Here is a 20,754-nt window from a genome sequence, read left to right as displayed (position 1 = left end):
CAGCTCCAGCTCGTCCTCTCCTGGTTGTGACAATGAACCTCAGAATTCCCTTAATTCTGTCTCAGTGCAGCGTTGAGAGAAGCAAAACCAAACATTTACCCCTCTAGTTTCACATTCTGTAAAACTGGAATTACCTATTGTCTTTCACAGGAACACCAGCCTTAAAATCCTGCAGCATTTTTAACTGCAGATCCCATAAAGGACAGCAGCAAACTCATCACCTGATTAAAGGTGTGCCCAGAGCCCTGGCACACACACACAGAGCCACGTGAGCTCTGTCACTGTGGTGACATCCCCAGAGGCTCTCCCTCTCCCATGGTCAATAAAGACACTTCAGGCCGAGGTTGCAGGTTTGTTTTGAAGTGCAGCTGGTCTCTGGGAGCACCTGCCTCCCTGGCTTCTGATTAACTGGAGAGTCAGTGCCCTGTGGTAAATGAAGAGCACATAAAGTTATTTAACCAGCGAGATAAGAACATGCTGTGCTGCAGTGGAGCAGGTGAGAGGGGAAGATCCTTACACCATGACGTGAGCACTGACATTCCTGCTGCACTTCCAGTCCATAACAAAGCTTCAGAGTTTATCTGGACATGTTACCATTCACATATTTAACACTCAACATCTGACACAGATGTGCTGTAACTGGATAAAATATGCATTTATTTCCAGGCTGTACTGTGGAATTACCCCTTAAGGCCAAGCAGAGTCCAGGCTGATTCCAAAACTGCCAGCAGTGTGGTGTGCTTTACACCCACACCGAGCTGAGAGCCAGCACTGCAGCTCGTCCCACTGCCCTGGCAGTGCCTGTCTTGGGCACTGAGCAAGCCCAGGAAAACCAAATAAATAAATAAATAAATAATAAAAAAATAAAGCCAAATAAATAAATAATAAAGCACATGGCCTTATCTGCCACAGCACATGGGTGTTTTGGTCTCTCTGCATTAATTAACAGCCTGTCAATAACCAGCCCTCGGACTGCACACAGAGATCAAAGCCTGTCACAGGAACCCCCGGGAGGAAGGATGATAGACTTCCCTGGAAACCCAACCAAAATGTTGAATGTTCCTCCACAAAGCCATCAGAGACCAAACATGTCAACTCAGCAGTTTTTATTTATATAACACAGTTCTTCTTTGCCATGGCTTTTCAGTACATGACTATACTGCACAGTGATACAGAAAGTTCAGCAAGTGTCAGCTGGGAGTACAAAATGTTAATTTCTCATTGCAAGAGAGGCAGCAGATACCAGCATTCCACCAGAAACCCAAACCCACCTTGCCAAGTAACATATGGCTGAGGTGAGAACAGCATTGATTAAAACTGCAAGCAGCAAGGTGCTGAACAATAACATTAAAAACCATTTTTCTTCTGTAATTTACAAATATGCAAAGTATCAGGTTACTTAAAATTAAGAAGCATTTTGCTTACTAACATGAAACATTACTAATTTGTAATGTATCATTATTCACCAGGTATACAGGTTTCTGTGTCCCTGTGGTCTCTTGGCACATGGTGCCAGTCTGGGCAGGTCATTCTTTGGACATCAGAGGGAAGAGCAGGAACAGACACTGCTCCCAGGAGGGCTTCAGGACCAGCTGCCTTCCACTCTCCCCTTCCTAATTTGTCACTCAATAATGACCTTGGTTTAACCACAGAAGGGCGTATTGTATTTAGAAAACAACAACACACACAGATACAATGTGTATCAACAAATCAACTGCTTCTGGCCAGGAACGTTTCTGCATCCCTTGCACACCAAAATTCCAGGACCAGAACCAATTACTACAGCAATTGGTTTTGCATATTTAAAATCTCTTACAGTACCTACAATAGAAAATATCTTACTGAGGAAATAAAACAGGAACAGTCTTGCCAAATAAGTCTTACTCTACAATTCTGGATGCTGGGCACAGCCAAAGGGGACAGGGGAATATTGGTGAGGAAGAAGATGAAGCAACAGCTTTACAGCATAAAATATTAAAGACTCCTCGGGAAGGCCCCTGGCAGCAGTCCAGATGTGACTGCAGCTGTTCTATTGCTGTCTGAAGGCAAAAGGCACATAATAAATCTGTGTCAGTGCTGTACAGAGCCAGCCTGGGACAGGGACAGTTCCAGAGCAGCACTCACAGCACGCTCAGCTCACCCACCTCTGCTCTTGTTGTCAGCACATGCTGACAACTCACACAGCTCTGGAGCAGGGTCCTGCTGCTCCTCCTGAGCAAGGACTGTGCCCCTGGGAGCTGGGCAGCTCACCAAGCACTTGTGGTCCATGTGGCACAACTCCCTCATCTCAGGAAGATAAGCTGAGGTGAGAGGGGTGTGGAAAACATCATTTGAGAAGTGCACCAGTAAAACCAGTCAGAAAAACCCAGCTTCAGACTACATTAAAAACCCATCATTTGTCTGAATGGTGGGATTTAATGAAGAAGCTTAGTCAGGACCTAACAACAGCATTGACAAGGCACTTGGGTCCTCAGAAACTAGAAACTAGCCTTAGGCCACTACAAAAGCAGAACCACTTCTCTCACATCCAGTCATGGCCAACTGCAGGAACTCAGGGTGTGCCAGACTCCCGTGAACCCCAAGGGAACAGTCCTGCTCCAGAGCTGCAGCCTCTCCCCCTGCTTGGCAGCCCCTGGGGGAGGTGGGACTGCTCTCACCTCTCCCACAGGCACGTGGTGACAGCTGGAGCAGAGCGTGCTGTGAGCACACGCCTGGCACCCAGCCTCCAGCTGCAGCCCAGCACTTCCAAAGGAGGAAGGAGCACTCAGAAGGCATCCATGGCAGCTGCAGAGGCAAAACCAGCCCCTCAAACTCCCCCCACGCCTGCCTCACACACCTGGGTTCTGGGCCTTGTAGGTGAGGATCTCTGCTGCCAGGCGCTGGGGGTCCAGCAGCCGCGGGAAGCGGCTCATCACGGCATCCACCAGGTGCGGGTGGAAGATGCCGCAGAGCTTGACGTGCACGCTGGCCCTCTCCTCTGCGAACTGCTCCGAGCCAGCCCAGGGCCCCGAGTCCCCGTAGGCCGGGCCCGGGGCTCTCTGCACAGCCCGGGGGTCGGGCACGCCCGGGGCCCTCACCGGCACGAACGGCTCGGACCAGAACTCGCGCGAGCGCGGCAGCGCGGCACCACCAAACTCCCCGGGCAGGCTGTACTGCCCCGCGGGCACGGCGTAGCCTGAGAACGAGGGGGCTGCTCCTGAGTGAGGCATCTCAGGGCCGTACTGCAAGAAGCTAGCACCAGAGGAGGAGGATTTACGGGAGCTGGGCTTGTAAGAGAGCAGGCCGTTCTGGTCCAGGCTGGGGGAATGTGGGTAGACAGGTCTCTGCCGGCCGCAGGTGCAGACGGCCACCGGCTCCGCGTGGGAATGGTCACAGTGGCTGGAACATCTGTGGGGCCACATGTCAGACAGCTGGTTCTCCAGAGACCCGATGCCTGAGTCGAGATGCTCCTGAGAGATGTAAGACAGAGAGTCCATGGGAGGCTGCTGGTACCTGTCAGGGGAGACGCTGCCTGACACGCAGCCTTTGGCCTGAAGCACGTCGCTGGGCTTGGCCTTGTGGGCCAAGCTCTTCCTCTCTGCAGAGACCTTCTGTAAGGAGCTCTTGTCACTCTCTGTGGGCACGGAGCACAAGAGCTCTACCTGGGAACCCCGTTTCCCCTTTTTCTCCTCCTTGGCACTGGTGCTTCTGGTTGGAGACAGCCTTGCGTTGGCACGGAGCTCATCAGCTAACGAGCGCTGGGGCTGGTTGATCCTTTCAGGATGGTAGAACTTACACTTAATTCCATAAGTGCATTTTTTCCCTGTAAGGAAAGCCAGAGCATGGAATGAGCAACTGGATTTGACTAGATTATGAATGACACTTGCACAGACACTTTGTCCCTCACATAAAGAAGGCAGGTCTTACCATAAGGGCACTGCTGTTTCTTGTGCTCTGGAACCACAGGTTTCTTCCTGAGGAAGTTATCCAGGCTGGGGCCATGACGCCCCAAGGGATCATCTGGAGGCATAAACCTAAAGCAAAACAAACCTCAGTCAGAAGAAGTTCACTTTTTGAGTTGAGGTTTGGTTTCTTCTCAAAGCCTCCTATTTCACTGAAGACCAAAACCTACCTGAGCCCTACAAAGCCCATTTCCCACAGAGAAAATCTTCCTCCCACCCAGTCCACACCAGCACAAAATGCTTCCCTTCAGGCACAGAAGGGGTTCAATGCCTGGATATCAACCAGAATTAATACCTGCTGCTGAGCCTGCTAACAATTGTCCTCTGAGGAAATTACACCCTGAAGCTCTCCTTGGAGCTCCTAGCTCCAAATTAGGAGCAGCTACTGAGATGCCACCAACTTCTGCCTTTGTATCCTACAGCTTTTCTTTATTTCTTCACTAGCACTTTGCTCTTCTCATGCATCATTGCTACTGCTTCATTAGAACAAGGCAGTGTGCTCACACAGGTCTTTCTTAAAAACCTGGAAAGATGTGACCACGATGCCTTGGAGGGGCTACCTAGGACAGAGGCTGGACAGAGCTATGAGAATAAAGTGGGGATTTATTAAAGGCCTTCAATAGACACATCTTGGGCAGTCAGAGCCTCCCAAAGGCTACACCCAAAGGGAGATGGTCACAAGTTTTTCAGACAAATATGAGTTTGGTTTATTTGCACATCAGGGGTTAACTGTCCAATTACGGCTTCAGGTAATGAAGTCATATTCCTCAGTTTGCTCCCCTCGCCCCAATTCACTTCTGTTTATGCTTTTTGGGGCCAGAGGCAGAGGGTGTCCTTAGATCTCTGGAAGGATTGTTTTGTCTGACCATAAGAGACCTTACTAAGACTCTACAGAGAGCCCAGAGTTACACACTAACACAACACAGGACCCAAAAACAAACAAACAAAAAAAAATCCAAAAAGCTAAAACCCTCAGGAACCATCCTTACTTGTCATTGACAAAGGAGTACATCAGCAGGCGCTCCTCGATGAACTTCTTCCACTCGGGCCGCTCATTCTGCAGGTCCCTGTAGGTGTCGTTGGACACCACGACGCCGTCGGACTCGTGTGCCAGCTTGACGATGAAGCGGTCGTCGTAGCACACCACGCGCTTGCCGCCCACGCGCCGCGACGGCGTGAACACCAGGATCTTCTTCTTCTCCAGCTCGCGCAGGATGTGCTGGTCTGCACCAAACACGGGTGATATTGAAGGGAGAAAGAAAATGTGTACAGGACAAATGGCTGTGTGGCTGCTCTGACCTGTGTATCTTTAAACTGTTCTGTACTGAAACTTGTGTTCCACGGTATCAACAGGTAATATTCTTTTAAAGAATTATATTGGGCATGCATAAACAGGAGGTTGAAGAAACCCTTGAGAATTTCAGCATCCACCTCAACCCGACAGGGTGGAAGAGATTTTCATGTTAAACGAGGATCTGAAGCACCAAAGGCTCAGTGACTCCACTTCTCCTTGCTGTGCTGTGCCACATGAATCAGTCCTCTCAAGATGAATATTGCAACACTAACATGCCAATAATATTTCATTAAATATTGTTTCAGGATTTTCTATCACCTTTTATAGAGTCTTAGAATGTTAAGGGATTGGAATGGACCTTAAAGATCATCTACTCCCAACTTCCCGTGCCGTGGGCAGGGACACCTCCCACCAGCCCAGGTGCTCAAGGCCTTATTCCACCTGGCTGGTGTAAAGGGGAAAAATGGGGTTCACCTTTGTTGAAATGTCATATATCGCCACAACCCTAGCCAGAAAGACACTCAGAGCAGGAGTTCTGGGTTGATCAGAGCAGCAGGGCAGAAGACCCTGCCCCTTGTTTATTCTTCCTATTATATACTTTTAACAAGGTGCCTGTGGATTGGAGAGTTGACAGTCCCACCTCTCACCACACTGGTCAAGGGGACTGTCACACAGTCTTGTTTGTCCCAGCATGGAATGTGAAAACAATGGCAATGTTTATAGAACATAGCTGGTGTTCATATGAAAAGAGCGTGAGAAGGTGAAAACTTCTACTTTAGTATGAAATGCTCAGCAGCTAGAAGAATCTCATGGCAACAGTTATAAGCTCAATAATAAGACAATCAGAACATTAAAAATGGCAAAAATAGTGACAGAAGTCTGGGTGCCTGGTGTTGCCACCCCAAGGCACACCTTTCTCCTCCTAAAAACCAATAGGTTATTGCATATTTATGAATTTCATACATTCCTTTCAACTTGAGGTGTTGCTGTTTAATTTCAACTGCTCTCTCCCACTGTTCTATCTCACAAATAAATCTTCTTGCGGCTCTACAAAGTCACAAATCTTTTGATAAGAGGGAACAAATTCTTCCCTTTGGAGCCTTTGGTGTCTTTGCTGTTATCTCTATCCAGATGATGTGAGGAATTTCTTAATTGTCTTTCTTTATTTCTTGAGCTAGTTACAAAAAGCATTTTACATTGCACAGTTTCTATTCTAATACTATGCTATATAGTTAGCTGGTTATATATTTTAGACTATATAGTCTAAAAACTATATTTATCACAGTACTAAAATAGACTACATTGATACAGCATAATTTTCAAACATAACACATACAGTATTCATTTTAATATTTGCAAAAAGTCAATCATATAATATGTATTTATAACATAAATAAACAAAAAAAATCTCATGGGAAGTCATTCTGCCTCTCCACAACCCACACTGTATTCAACCCTGCTCACTGCTGTTCTGAGTTACTCAGAAATCTCAGCTCTCTGCAAGTTCAGAGCAAGCTCCCCTCAATTTGAATAACCTGGCTAAATATGCTTCAGTTAAATACAAAGCACAAAGTGTATCACTGCAAGAGGAAAAAAAAAAAAAGATATAAAAGGCAAGAAATTAGGAAGCATAGCAGTATTACATTCCTTGTTTTCTGAATTATGCCAACTGATTCAGGCAAAAGCTGGCTTAGGGGAAAAGTTAATGACTAATTCTCCCTGGTCAGTTCAGCTCACTGCAGCTCCTACTACTCAGACTTTCCATTCTGAAGTTAATTACTGACTTAACCAGAACTCTGCAAGCTCACTAAGTGACAGAGCAGTCAGCCTGAAAAGCTACTTTTGGTTTTCATATTTTCATACCTGTTATGAGTACATCTGGTCGGGGCTGCTCCTTCCTCCACGATGGCACAAAGACTGTAATGTCCTTGTGTCCCCTGTCCCAGAACCACTGCACAGCCAGAAGGATACCTCGGCAGGAGAACACTTCTTTATTCCCATGGCTGCAAAGGAGAAAATTAAGACTTTAATTCCTTCATGATTCAGTACACGCCAGTCAGGCAACGCAGAGCAAAGGGAGCTGGCAACTAGGACAAGCTCCAGAAAAGTGTTGAGGTTGACGTTTGGTAAATGCTTGTCTTGTGTAACAACACCCTCACTCAGACCAGCCCAGCACCCCTGCTCCTTTCAGGACACCAGTAAACACCCAAACACTCACTGGGAGGGAGACAGCAGCTGGAACTGTTGCAGCTGCTCTGAAACAGCCTCTGCCTCAACCCTGGACTTTTGCTGGTTATTTTTAGCCCAGAGCACAACGTGATCCAAAACCCCTCTGCGCTGCTCTGGCAGCTAATGCCAGCGGCTGTTTCCTGCCAGCGTGCACTGTACTCTCACTGGGGGCTTGCCTGCAAACCTGTTCTGATCACTCCAGGAAAACAAGGTATTTTATGTGCACTCTCACCTCAAGGAAAGATGATTCATTTCATGATGGCTCAAAACCTCATCTACAAATGCACCACTTGCACAAAATGGCAACAGCTCCTGCGATCAGCGCTGCGTGAGTGAACAGCTCACGGCAGTCGGAGAACAAAGTTTGACAGCCTTGTCAGAAGCCACGTACTGATGCAGAAAGCTTCCCAATTATTCATTAGGTCATATCAATACGTTTCCAGAACTTCTAGGAGGAAACTGCCCCTCCTGTTTTACAAGCATTAGTATTTACAGTGCAATCAGCTCTTCTACTGATAGTGCTTTTGGCAAACTTTCAACACTTCTATTTCAGCCTGATATGTCACTGCCTGTGTTCTGTGACAGCACTCTGGGAATATGCACTACACCAAAAGGGGAATTGCTCTCAGAATTCAGGAAGATTTTCCTCACCTGGGCACTACCTGTCCCAAGTCCTGCTCCTCCCATCTGTACCTGACATTTCAGCTCCCACCAGCCCCTCACCAGAGCCACTCCTGCAGTGGCACTACAGAGAAGTTTCACTTCCCCTCCAGGCCTCACCCATCTTTGAAATACTAAGAAAGTCGAAGAGCTGTACAAAAATACTTATTCTAGAAGAACTAAACACTTGGCAACAGAACTAACACCTAATGAGACACCTAACGTGCTTCCAATAAGAATCCCAAATTACATGACAATCACCATTAGCAGATGCTCTAAAAGTTTTCTCCAATATCAGATGGATTTAGCTATAAATAGCCAGTCACAGATTACTACATTTTTTTAGACATAAATGTGAAAACCAAACCCTTTTTGGTGGATTTTTTTTTTTGTTTGTTGGGTTTTTTCTTTATTTTTTGAGTCCCTGCTACCAAGCTCAAACCTCCAGAAGGCAGCTAACTGGGCTGATCTGATTTGGCAGCAGCCAAAGAAAAATTCCCTTAGAAGGAAGTAAAAGCTAATTTCCACTATGATTTGCATAAGTTTGTCAAGAGCTGTTGAGGGAGGCCGCTGTACACATTGCAAATGAATCAGCAGGGAACATCACACCATCAATACAGGAAGTTTCAGAATGGAATTCCCCTTCTAGCAAATTGCTTAAAAAAAGCCAGGCTGCTTCTCTCATGTCAGACCCTGGGCCCTGGCCTGCCCTGACTCACAGCTGCTGTGATTTCCCCTCTGCATTTTGGGGTAGCTTTCACCGGTAAGAGGCTCCTCATTAACAAACACAGCCAATCCTGCTGTTAAAGCCCAAGCACTTATCCAAGGTAAACTTTGCTGCCAGAGTCACTTATCAGCCTGGGCTCACAATAGGCCTTTTTCCATAGTGTTCCCAGAGCTCTGGAGAGGGTAGGGACTGGAACAGGTTCTCTCCAGGCACAGCTTTCACTCTCCAGCCCTGCTCCACTGCCACCACCATTCCTCATTCCCCCTGGGACTCGCCTGTGCCCCTCATCTTTCTCAGTTCTGTTCTCAGAACTGTCAGCCAGGGCTTGGCAAAAACCACACCTGCAAACAAAGCTCCACACAGCACTTTCACCTCAGACAAACCTACTGCAACCCACACGGCAGCTCCACCTGCACCCAGGGTTATTTTTTTATAAAACCTGCACACACAAACATAAACAACAAAGCAGGCGGCTTCTGAGCTGCAACAGAAAAAAAGCTTTCAGAACCTGGTGCATTAAATTTCAAGAGTCCAGAACCCCCAGAGGGTTCTGGAGGTGGGGAACACATACTGCTGGGATTGGGGGTGAGGGCAAGCAATGGTCACCATCGTGGGAGGGTGAAAACTGGGGACATCACACGGATAAATATCCAGCCCTGATATTCTGGATGCTTCATGGACACTGGGGGCTCTGGTCACAGTGTCCAACAGGACACATGAAATGCTGAGGACGAGCCACAGCCCTGCCTTGGCAACACCTTCATCGTCCTCTGCCTTGTACAGAAATTCACCAAAACACAAGAGGCACAATTTGGAGACAAGTCCCCAGTGGAGCTCCACATTACAAGGCCTTCTCTAATTAACCCTGTAATTATTTATTGAGCAACTTCCTGCTACGGAAACTTACACAAAGCCACTAGCTGAGAGAACAACGTCTCCTCAGTCACCCCCGAGCGCAGGGCACAGGAGGAAATGTCTGTGTGGAAGGAAACACTGCTGCCCTCATCATCGCCCCGTGACTGCCGGCTCCGGGCGGGCACAGCAGCGCCAAACGCGATGTCGGAGAGGCACCTTGAAAAATATCACCAGCCCCTTCCAAACACCCAGAATCGGCTGCTTTGAGCGAGGCGCTCGCAGCTTTTCGTCACCGAGCCTGGCGGAGCTCACACCCAGCGGTGGCACCTTCACACGCGCCCACCCCGCACGCACCTCATGGCCACGTTGCTGCCATCGATGACGATGGGCTTCAGGTTGTCGCTCTCCGTCTCTTCGGGGCCGGGCGCGGGGGGTTTGTTGCCGGCGCCGCCCCGAGGGACCAGCGGGGCCTCGCCGGGCTCGGGCGGGGCCTCGGGGCCGTCCCGCTCGGCCGGGCCGTGCTTCACCAGCTCCCCCAGCACCGTGTTGGTGTCGGCGCCCAGGCCCAGCTTCTGCAGCACGACGCGGATCTCCTCCGAGGAGTAGCCGAGCTTGCGGAAGAAATCCACCTTCAGCTGCAGCTCGGGGCCGTCGCCGGGCCCCTCGGGGCTCTCGCTGCCGCTCATCCCCGCTGCGGGCCGGGCCGCGGCCGGCAGCGCCTCAGGCCAGCCCGGGGCGACGCTGCCCGCGCTCATGGCTCCCGGCGGGGGACTGGCGGCCTGCGCTCGCCGCCGGGACCTGCGGGGCGACAGCGGCGATGTTAGCAGCGATATTAGCGGCGGTAGGGGCGATGTTAGCGGCGTTAGCGGCAGCCCCGCAGCCCGGGCCCCGCTCCCGGCCCGGGGAACCCCCGCCCCGATCCCCCCGCGCTCACCGCGCCGCTGCCAGCGCCGGGCTGCCGCTGCCGCTGCCGCTCCATGGGGCCGGAGCGCGGCGGGCGGCGGCCGCCGATTTATACCGGAGAGGAGCGCAGGGCGGAAGGGCAGAGCCAGGGGAGGAGCGGCGGCCGCTTCCCGGCCCGCCCCGCCCGGCCCGGCCCGGCCCTCGGCGCTCCCGTGGCGGGGACAGGGACAGGGACAGGGGCGGTGTGACACGGGTCCCTTGCAGCAGCGGGTCCCGGCGATGCAGGAGGCCGTGGCTCAGCCAGCGTTATCAACCCGGGCAGAGTGCGGAGATGCGCTGGCAGGAAACATCTGTCACCCACCGCTGCCTGCCCCGTGCCCGGCGGACCGTGTGGGACTGCGGGGGTTAAAATCCGCATTGTGAAACGTGCGAAAACTTCAAATCTCTGACTTCTGATTAATCATGCCTAAACAATTTAGTGAAGGTAGTTGCAAATTTGCTCCCCCGAGGCCATGTACTGGAGCCCAAGTCAGGAGCGAGGAACTCTCCCAGTTACAGGAATACATTTGCATTCATCTTCCTTGTGGTTACCCCGAAACAATCATTTTTCCTTGTCTCTGGCCATGTCTGAAACCGCACTGTGTGCTCAACAGTAACACACACACACAGCGAGATTCAGATCAGAGATAATCCTTACTCAGTTCTTAAGTAGGTGCTTTCCCAACACTTCTTTCCCTTGGAATCTACTCCAGTCAGCATGAATTTAACATTGTTTGTGTACTTTTGCTTCCAGGGTAAAGTCTATTGCACCAGAAAGTATGGCCACAGATGTGCTTCACATGGGACATACCCCAAGGAAGAGGCACGAAGCTGGATTTATGCAAAGCAGTGACAGCAGCCGCATGGCTCTGATTTGGTGAAAGAAAAGCCAGGAGGGAAGGGAGGCTGTTGGCTTCTCCACCCAAAAAGTGAAGGGAGTCACATGCCTTTCACACCTCAGAGCTCCTCAGGGGTGATTTTGACTAATTTTTTTCCCTTTATCACATTTGCAAACTTCTTTGAACAGTACTTTTTTTAAAAAATTATTTATTTTGGTACTGCAAGGGCTGTGGTGGAGGCTGCAGCCTCTGAGGATATGAAGATTCACAAGGCAAATCTTTTTCTGGGGTTGTGGATGCACTGAGGCTCTTTACCTCAAGGCCAGAGACTCTTCTGGCCAGTGGCCACAGCAGGGCAGCTGCACCATCCCCTTTGTGTGGTGGGACAGGCTGTCAGCTGGCACTGCCACGCTCACACCTCTGTCCCTCTGCGGCACATCCGTGGCCACAGGAAAGAGGTGGAAGTGCCCATCATAGCACAAGAGAGCTGTTCCAAGGAGAAACCTGTGAGACCAAGGGGAGGGCAGGGGCTGGCAAGGCCAGATGCCCTCAGGATGGTCATTAGGAGCGGCCAGCAGCATCTCATCCTGCTGGGTTGGGAGTTCTGGTCTGCAAAAAAGGAACTAAAGCATCCAGGGGCAGTGGGGACCCGAAGTGCTCTGTGACAGCAGGAGCCCTGTGTCATGGATGGGCTCAGTTCCCTCCCAGTCCTCCACCTCCATCCCCTTCTCTGCTGACTCAGTGTAAGCTTTCCTCCAGCCCGGTTCCTTGTTCGTGAGCAAGTCTCACAAAATCATGATGTCACCTTTTTTTAGGGAGTGCCACCCCCATGTCCCAGATTTTACAGGAAGAGCTTGTCCTCTGGCAGAACTTTCATCTCCCACTCATGCATTTAACGCAGTCAAAATAGGTGATATTCAAGGCTCCCATTATCTGCTGGTGGGGAAGAAGTTTGCCCTGTGCCAGTTCCTTGGGAAGTGATGCCAGCACTCAGCAAGTCCTGCTAACCAGCCACAACCAGGAGTCCTGTCAGCCCTGTGGCCCTGGACCTGGCTGCTTACCTATGGAAGCTCAAGGCAGCTAACTCACTTCTAAAAAAGGGCTAATTAAATCTCATTTATAAAAGCCTATGTGGGACCATTATGTTAATTAAAGACAATTTAAATAGCCTTATTTAGTAGCATTTGGGAATAAATTAAACTGAATTAAGGCCGCTTTAATTCTGAATGAGAATTTTATGCAGGGTTTTAATGTTCTACTTTAGACTTAGTTGATTCAAATTAATTTTCTTAAGAATCCTGTATAGACAAACCCTGAGTAATGAGGTACCTACTAAAGCACCTGCTCCAAGCTGAACTCATTCCTCAGCTCCTCTGGGAGCCAACAGGGCTGGGACTGGCTGCCCTGGGATCTATGTGTTTCCAACAGTTTTGGTGTCCTAAATGCCTTGCTCATCTGTGGAGTGACCTGATGGCCCATCTGACTGCACTCACCCTCCTGTGCTTCTGGTGATCAACTGAATTCTCCCATCACCAACTCAGGGACTCAAGAGGCTCTCAGAGCTGTCTCTGGATTTTCTTTTACAGTGAGCAGTTATTATAGGAATTAAAAGAAAAACAATTTTATGCCCATTCTTTGGAAGAGGGTCGCCCTGCCTCATGAGGAAAGCTGAGCAGTAATGCTGGAAGTGAAGCTGAGCAACATCCCTTTATGGTAGATTGTTTTTAGAGTGCAGCCATTCAGATTCCTGGTGATGCTACCTGAGAGACCATGTGCTGCTCTGACTTGATAAAGAAGTCTCTGATGGCAGCAGCGTCGTGGGTTGCTGCAGTGAAAGCTCACCCACTGAGCAAAGCCCTGGTCCGGTCACACACCCAGTGGAGGCACTGGGGGAAGTTTACTCCCACTCGTATATTGGGCAAGAGCTGCTGGCCTCCAGACCCCGGTGCTGTGTGCTGTGGTGATTCCAGAGCAGAAACAAAGCTCAGGTCTTCTCAGAAAAAAGGAAAATGTAACAAGGGAGGACTAGAGGAGAAGCTGGTGCAGAATGTGCAGAACTCACGTTTGGAGCCTGTATACCTGCAGTCCTTGTCACACTGCTTGTGGTCCTCCCAGTGCTGCTTCACCCACAAGTACAGGATTCCTATGCAGCTGCAGACAGGCAGGTGGATTTTTCTCTGAAACATTCTATTTTGAACTTATTCCATGGGCTTTAAGGAGATCCTTGTAAGCACTCTGCAGAGTAACTACTCCCTGAGTAGCCTGAGGGCTCCTTGCAGAGCAGGCATGTTTCGGAGCTCTGGAGGAGAGTGCATGCTCACAAGGGACCACAGCAAGGAAATTTATTTGGCTGTCACTGTGTGCTTGACTAGACACAGCCTTAGGTACTCCTCTGAGTAAGCATCCTTGATCTCTACCTTTGGTCTTAGTGACTGATGGCATTAAGTTATAGGATGAGCCTATCCCCTCAATGACAGATGGATTGGGCACACCCTCACAATTTCTTTTCTTGTGCACTTTTGTCAAGGAAAAAACCCATCCTTCGAGGGGCTTTTGGGCTATAAATCTGTAATTGTTGAGGGCTGAAGTGACAGAGGCAGCAGAAGCCTCACCATCACCCAGGCTTTCAGCTGGACCTGGGAAAGCAGTTCCTCACACTCCTGTGCCAAAGCCAGGGAGGAACAGTCGCACTGTCCCTGCTCAGGATGCACCAGGGATTAAATACCTGCCCTTTGTGATCCCATTGTTGTGTCCAGCAGCAGTACCCAGAGTATCCTCACTCCAGCAGCACCCTCTCCCTTCTGAGGCAGCACTCCTGGCTCAGCAGGCAGCCTCAGGTTTCCAGCAGATGGGTCAAGGGCTGAGAGAAGCAACAAATTCAAGTAATAATACTGGGGAAAACCAGGCAGTTGCACAAGCGGCTGTGACAGCAGCATTTACTGTTCTGCTCAGCTCTTCCCAGCTGCAGCCTCTCTGCTGGAAAATATCAGTGGTTTCCTTAACCAGAAATGTCCCTGCCTGCTCAGCCCCAGAGTGGCTGCAGCTCTGGATTTGCTGTACTCTGAACATGCCTGGGAGCATTCGCTTCCTCAGAACTAAAAAAATAATAAAAGTTGAACAAACACTTCATGGTATTAACATAAGATGTTTAAATAGACAGTCACAGAATATTTTATCCCACCCTTACTTATGTGAAGAGCAGAAGATTTATGCCTATTGCTAAGCAAATACTTCCTAAGAAGTCACATCCATCTGGGAAGTGGTTTTTGTTCTGAGGAACTGAAAGCAGAGCAGCAGTGTCTGCTCTGGGCACCCAGGAAATCGGGGAAGGAGGTGACAGCCCCTCTGAAGCCCCAAACCCAATGCTTAACCCCTGGAAAACTGCGGGACCCTCTCTGCAGGGTGGGCTCACGAACCTCTCGGCACACAGGCTGGCTTTCCCCAGCGCTTTTGTTGGGAATGGGAGGTCCCGGCTCTGATCACACTTTGCCGGCCAGGAAATTTCATTTCCTCCTCCTGCGGGCCGGCCCGGCGGGGTCCGGGGGGGCCGCGCCGCTGCCTGCGCAATGCGGGGCAGCGCCGGCCGTCCCGCGGGACGGATGTGTGTCAGCGGGACAGACAGACAGACACACACAGAGCCAGCGCAGCTCCGCTCCCGTGGTGGCAGTGACTCAGGAGCTGCCAGCGTGGGGGCCGGCAGCGGCCGGGAGGGGCTTCCCACCTGCTCGGGGTACACCTGGAGGAGGTGTTAGCCGGGCCACGGGGGAGGGGAGGGGAGGGGAGGAGAAGGGAGGAGAAGGGAGGAGAAGGGAGGGGAGGGGAGGAGAAGGGAGGGTCGTTCCCCGTGCCCGGCCGGGCCGCGGGCAGGGGCCGGGCTGTGCGCTGCTGCCCCAGCGGAGCGCAGCAGTTGTGCAAGGCTGGCGCTGCAGCACAGTCCTCCCCCTCCGCTCGCACCGCTGTGGGAAACAACCCGGAGGAGTGAGGCAAGACCGTGCTTTCGCTCCCTTGGGCCGGGGATTTCCCCGCTGCGAGGCGTGCCGTGCCGCCGTGGGGCTGCGCAGAGCCGGGCGCTGCGGGGTTGTGGGTTCGGGGGTGTCCGGGGCACCGGGAGCTCCCCTGGCCCGGCACGGCACGGCTCGGGATGCTGCGGTGGCCGCTCGGGCCACCCCCAGCCCAAACCCCGGCCCGCTGCTGTGCCCCAGCGGGAGAGCCCAGCCCGGCCCCGGCCTGTCTTTCCACTTTTACACAACTGTGCAGGAGTGATGCATTTATTGCAAAACAGCTTCTGGACGGGAGGCTGGAGAGGCAATGTGCAGTGTGTGGGATCTGAGGTCTGTTTGTCAGACGGTTGCAGTGGAGACCTCACCAGTCTTAACATCCTCCCAAGCCCACACACACACCTGATTCACAGCTGACATCAAGGGAAAGGGCACAGAAGCGTTTGCACGTTTGTTTTCCTCTTTGGGACAACTACCCCTTTTCCTAAGGATCAGATTTGCTTTCTCAGCCTTCCACCTAGAGGCCTAAGTGAGGCTTTACAGTTTAGTCTAAATGTTCTGATTTGTTGTCTCAGCTTTGTGGAACGAGCATTTGGGATGAGAAGGATGATGAGATGCAGAAAGCCGGTTAATGATTGTCCAAGGCTGGTTAATGCCACTTCCAGTCCTGCTGACAAACACATGTTCTTTGCTGGGCTTGTCTGTCCAGTCTGATGTGCAGAAATGAAAACTCGTCCTTTGGTTTATAATCCTAAATTCTCTCTGCAGTAACTACCAGCAAATTCCGATTGCTCAGAGCAGGAGGTGGATCTGGTGTGCCTCACCCCTGCCTCATTGTGACCCTGCCTCTGTGCAAACCTGGAAGAACAGCACACCCTTCCCTCACCCCCTGCTCCATGCAGTGTTCCTGTGAGGTAGAAATTTGCTCATTTACCAGCAATAACTGCATTTTGGTAGAAAACACGTTTTCATGAAAACAAGAGGCTGGCTTTTGGTTCCCATTTAGCTTTGCTTTAACAGGCACATTAATGTACTGGTGAAATTAAGGGAAAAAAGCTTGTGCATACAACAGCTCCCTAAGAACCACGAACGGCAGTGACCCAGCAGCCTGTTCTGGCTGCTCAGGAGGTGCTGTGCCTCAGCAGCAGCCTCAGGTTCTGGGGTTTGCTGTTAGCACACACCTCTGGCTGCTCCTGAACAGCCACAATCCCCACAGACCTGCAGAGCCTGCAGAGCTATCTGGCGATCCCAGGAAAGAATGCTGTGGGGATTTGGGCCCTGAAATTTCAAAAAAAAAATGTCTTTGACTGAATCCAAATCCCTGAAGGGAACAGCTGAGCACCTCCCATTGCAGTGCTGCTGGGCTGGCTCAGTGCTCTGAGCATCACCAGGTGACACTGCAATAAAGACTCCCGAGCTGTAAATACTGATCCATTTAACATGACTATAAAAAATCCATGCCAATAACCTGTTGAAGCTTAAGGCATTTAAACAATTCTCTATCTTTTTGTAATTCTCTGTAATAATAATTAAATGACCTTTAAAATGGCAGTGGGTGGAAAAATTGTGCAAAGCTGAATAGCAATTCAGCAACTACTGAAGAACATTGAAAATCAAGTAGAAAAAGCTCACTTTGATGTTAAAGGGAAGCGAAGCAATGAAGTCTGAAGCTGGAAGTTTGTTTTTTATTTGTGATGATTTACAGATCCCATTGGGCAGAATAAATATGGGATCACTGAGCACCCAAGGTGAGTGTGCAGGAGGTCTCAGGTCCCTTTGTGCTCCGTGGTCACATCTGCTCCAGAGCAAGGGACAGTAGAGCGGTGACAAGTTTGCTTTGGCATGACCAGCAGCTTGTGGAGAGTGGTTGAAGCTGTTGAGGGCTTTGGTCCTTCTGAGGAACCCTCACGAGGAGCTGGTTAAATCCTCTGTGTGTGTGTGTGTCACACAGCAGGTCTGAGGGATGAGGCTGGAGAGGAAGGAGCTGGTCCCTCTTCCCCCTGCCCACCTGCCAGGCAGCAAAGGGCCCCTCTGCCCTTGCTGCTTTAAGCAGTGAGAGTGGCTTCAGACAGCTGTCAGCAGGGCTGGGGGCACACAGGGCACACAGGACACACAGGACATATAGGGGCACACAGGACATACAGGGCACACAGGGACACGGGACACACAGGACACACAGGACATACAGGATACATGGGACACACAGGACACACAGGCCATACAGGATACACAGGGACACAGCTGCAGGCACACAGGGACACACAGGGACACACAGGGCACACAGGACACACAGGCCATACAGGATACACAGGGACACAGCTGCAGGCACACAGGGACACACAGGGACACACAGGGCACACAGGGACACAGGACACACAGGGACACACAGGACACATGGGACACACAGGACATACAGATGACACATGACACAGGGCACACGGGGCACACAAGGCACACAGGACACACAGAGCACACAGGACACACAGGGACACACAGGCACACACAGGGCAGACAGGACATACAGGGGACACAGGGACACACAGGGGACACAGGGACACACAGGGCACACAGGGACATAAATGGACACACAGGGACACACAGGGGACACAGGACACACAGGGACACACAGGACACACAGAACATACAGGACACACAGGACACACGGGCACACAGCTGCAGGGCTCCTGGGTGCCTCACCGCCCATACCCAGAGGCAGTAGTGCTGGGTGACAGAGGGGACGGCAACACTGGCAGGTGACAGAGGGGACAGCAGCACTGGCAGGTGACAGAGGGGGCAGCAGCGCCGGCAGGTGACAGAGGCCAGGCCGGGCAGAGCCTGCAGCGTCCTGGGAGAGGAGCTATTGCTGCGCTGCTGCTGGCACAGCCTCCTCGCTGGTATCGCCACTTCGCAGCCTTGCGCTGGATTTGATCCCTACAATACATGGGATTTATCTCTCTCACTTTCATGTGCCTTTAAGGAAACACCACTTTTTATCTCGTTGCCGCTGCTTTTTATCATCACAAAGAGTTTTTAATGAAATGAGAAAGCGTCTGTTTCTGCGGGCCGACGTGGCGTGGGTAATTTCAATATAAAACAAACAAGGCGGCTTTCAAAATTAAAATTTTATGTGTGGCATTTTCTCATTTAACGGAATGCACAAAGACGGGCAAAACCAATTAACGGGAGGTTGAGACTCAGCAACTGGCAAAATTAAACAACAGGACTCTGCAAATGGAATGATTTGTTCAAAGAAAGCTGGAGGAGGGGATGGAGAGGAGGGCAGAAGCAAGGCTGTGATCAAAAACCCACCACCTCTCAAAAATAAATGCAGACAAACTGCTTCTTAACTCATGTTCCTCAGACGGGCTCCAGAGCCTCACGGGCCAGGTGGAAACATTGGGAAATGGCACGGTCAGGGAATGCCAGCCTCTGGGGAGAGCTGGGGATGTCCCAAGTCAGGGCTTGGATGCTGAGAGTGGCAGAAGTTGGCTCCCAAAATGTCCCTGCCCCAGTGTCGGGGGCAGCGCTGCTCTAGCGACCCTTCAGGAGAGGGCTGCTTCCATCCCCAGATCTCCCTCTGCTTCCAAATCCTCTCCCACCACGGAAAAAATCAGTTCCAGGAGGAGTTAAGCGGGAGATAAAGAGGAAACCAGGGGGAGGACGGAGGTGTCTGAGCAGGAGCAGAGCCCTGAGCACGGCCCTGCTCCTGCGCCCTGATCAGAGCAGCACCGTGGGGGCTCCACATGAACCATCTGAAAAGGGAGGAAGAGTGGAATTAAGGCTAATCACTTGCTAACAACCATCAGCCGGGGCTGTGCCTGCAGAGTTCAGGATTTACAGTCCCTGGGAGCCAACCTGAGCTGGGCTCTGATTGCCGCAATCACTGCAGAAAGGGGCTGCGGCTTATTTGCCTGTTTAACTCAGAATTTGTGGTGTGAAGCGCTGAATTCTTTAAGGTGAGAAGGTGTCGGGACCATATTTAACTGGGAATTTCGGCCTGCTGGCCCAGAGCAAGGCTGAGTCCTGCCTCATCATACAAGGGAGTCAAGAGTTCTCTTTGCTGAAGCCTCAGAGATCCCAGTGGCAGAGTCCTGCCTGGCGAATGAAATGTGGAGCACCATTATTCCCTGTGCTTCCAGCTCTGGTTCCCACAGAGCAACTGCTGGAGAAGGCAAAAATCGCTTGCCAATGAGGGCAGCAGCCATCCAGCCCTTGCCTGTGGCTGCTCAGCTACGTGTTTAAAAGAAGAGGCAATTCTTGGGGGGAAGAAGTTGGGAAGGGATGTGCTGAAAACCCTGAGCAGAAAGAGATTATGCTCTTTGCATCCTTTTAGGTAGGAGACAGAGCGAATGTGGCACAATTTCAGCCCAATGCCAACAGTTGGAGGTGCCAGATGAAAGGACAGGGTCTGGGAAGGACACCAGCTTCCACCAGCAGGAATCACCCACTGGTCTGGCAGCCTCTGGTCCAGCGTGGCCATGGGAGCACCTGGAGAGTGGCACAGGGGCATAGGCATGGAGCAGGAATCTTCAGCATCTGGGAAATGAAACTTCACTGAAAGGAGATGAGCAGGGCTGTGGAAAGAGCTGCCAAACCAGGTAATCCATCTCCGCAGCGTCTGCGTCAAGATGATTCATGCCTTCCAATTTACTCCCAGCTCAAATCTGAAGTAAATCAGCCCAGACTGTTCCCGCCCCGTGCCGGGACACGGTGTCAGTGTGGAGAACATCCCAGCCCGCCCGTCCGTCCCGCCGGGCTCCCGGCTTTAAAGCGTGTCCTTCGCAATTAGAGCCCGACTGTTTGTTTGTTGATAGGTGACAGGAGGAGAGGAGGCGCCCTGGGAAGCGAGATGGGATGTGAAGAGGGATGATGAGAATGGATTTTTTTTAATATGTTGCTCACTTGATTTCCTGCAGCGAATCCTTCCACAGGAGAATAGCTCAGGAAGAAGGTTATCAATATTAGTTTCTACCTGTAATAAGAAAGTTGTCCAAAGTCTTAATTACCTTTTAAAAGTATTTACAGTCCTCCTGTCTTCATCTGTGGCCTTTCTGCCGGTCCTGGTACTGCACTGCCTCCACCAGCAGCAAGGAGCCAACCTCAGTGCCACAGAGGGATGTGACCCACGGGGAGAAGGGGACTGGGAGCAGCTCAGAGAGCCACTGGTGGAGACTGGGATGGCCGCAGTGCCACAGAGGGATGTGACCCACGGGGAGAAGGGGACTGGGAGCAGCTCAGAGAGCCACTGGTGGGGACTGGGATGGCCGCA

At 51.2% G+C, this 20,754-nt stretch overlaps 1 protein-coding gene across 1 annotated transcript; it reads right to left on the bottom strand.

Moving 5' to 3' along the window:
* Positions 1-1,091: 1,091 nt before the first annotated feature.
* On the bottom strand, positions 1,092-10,793 carry ZC3H12A (zinc finger CCCH-type containing 12A). The gene is made up of 6 exons (XM_063419119.1): positions 10,641-10,793; positions 10,061-10,504; positions 7,099-7,238; positions 4,931-5,165; positions 3,907-4,013; positions 1,092-3,802 (listed from the first exon to the last, which is right to left on the bottom strand). Exons 2-6 carry the CDS (start codon positions 10,459-10,461, stop codon positions 2,829-2,831), a joined length of 1,857 nt encoding a protein of 618 aa, XP_063275189.1. The 5' UTR covers positions 10,462-10,504; positions 10,641-10,793; the 3' UTR covers positions 1,092-2,828.
* Positions 10,794-20,754: the final 9,961 nt, after the last annotated feature.

The sequence above is a fragment of the Prinia subflava genome, chromosome 24 (assembly GCF_021018805.1).
Source record: "Prinia subflava isolate CZ2003 ecotype Zambia chromosome 24, Cam_Psub_1.2, whole genome shotgun sequence".
Taxonomy (NCBI): domain Eukaryota; kingdom Metazoa; phylum Chordata; class Aves; order Passeriformes; family Cisticolidae; genus Prinia; species Prinia subflava.
This window is presented reverse-complemented; position numbering and strand designations above follow the sequence as displayed.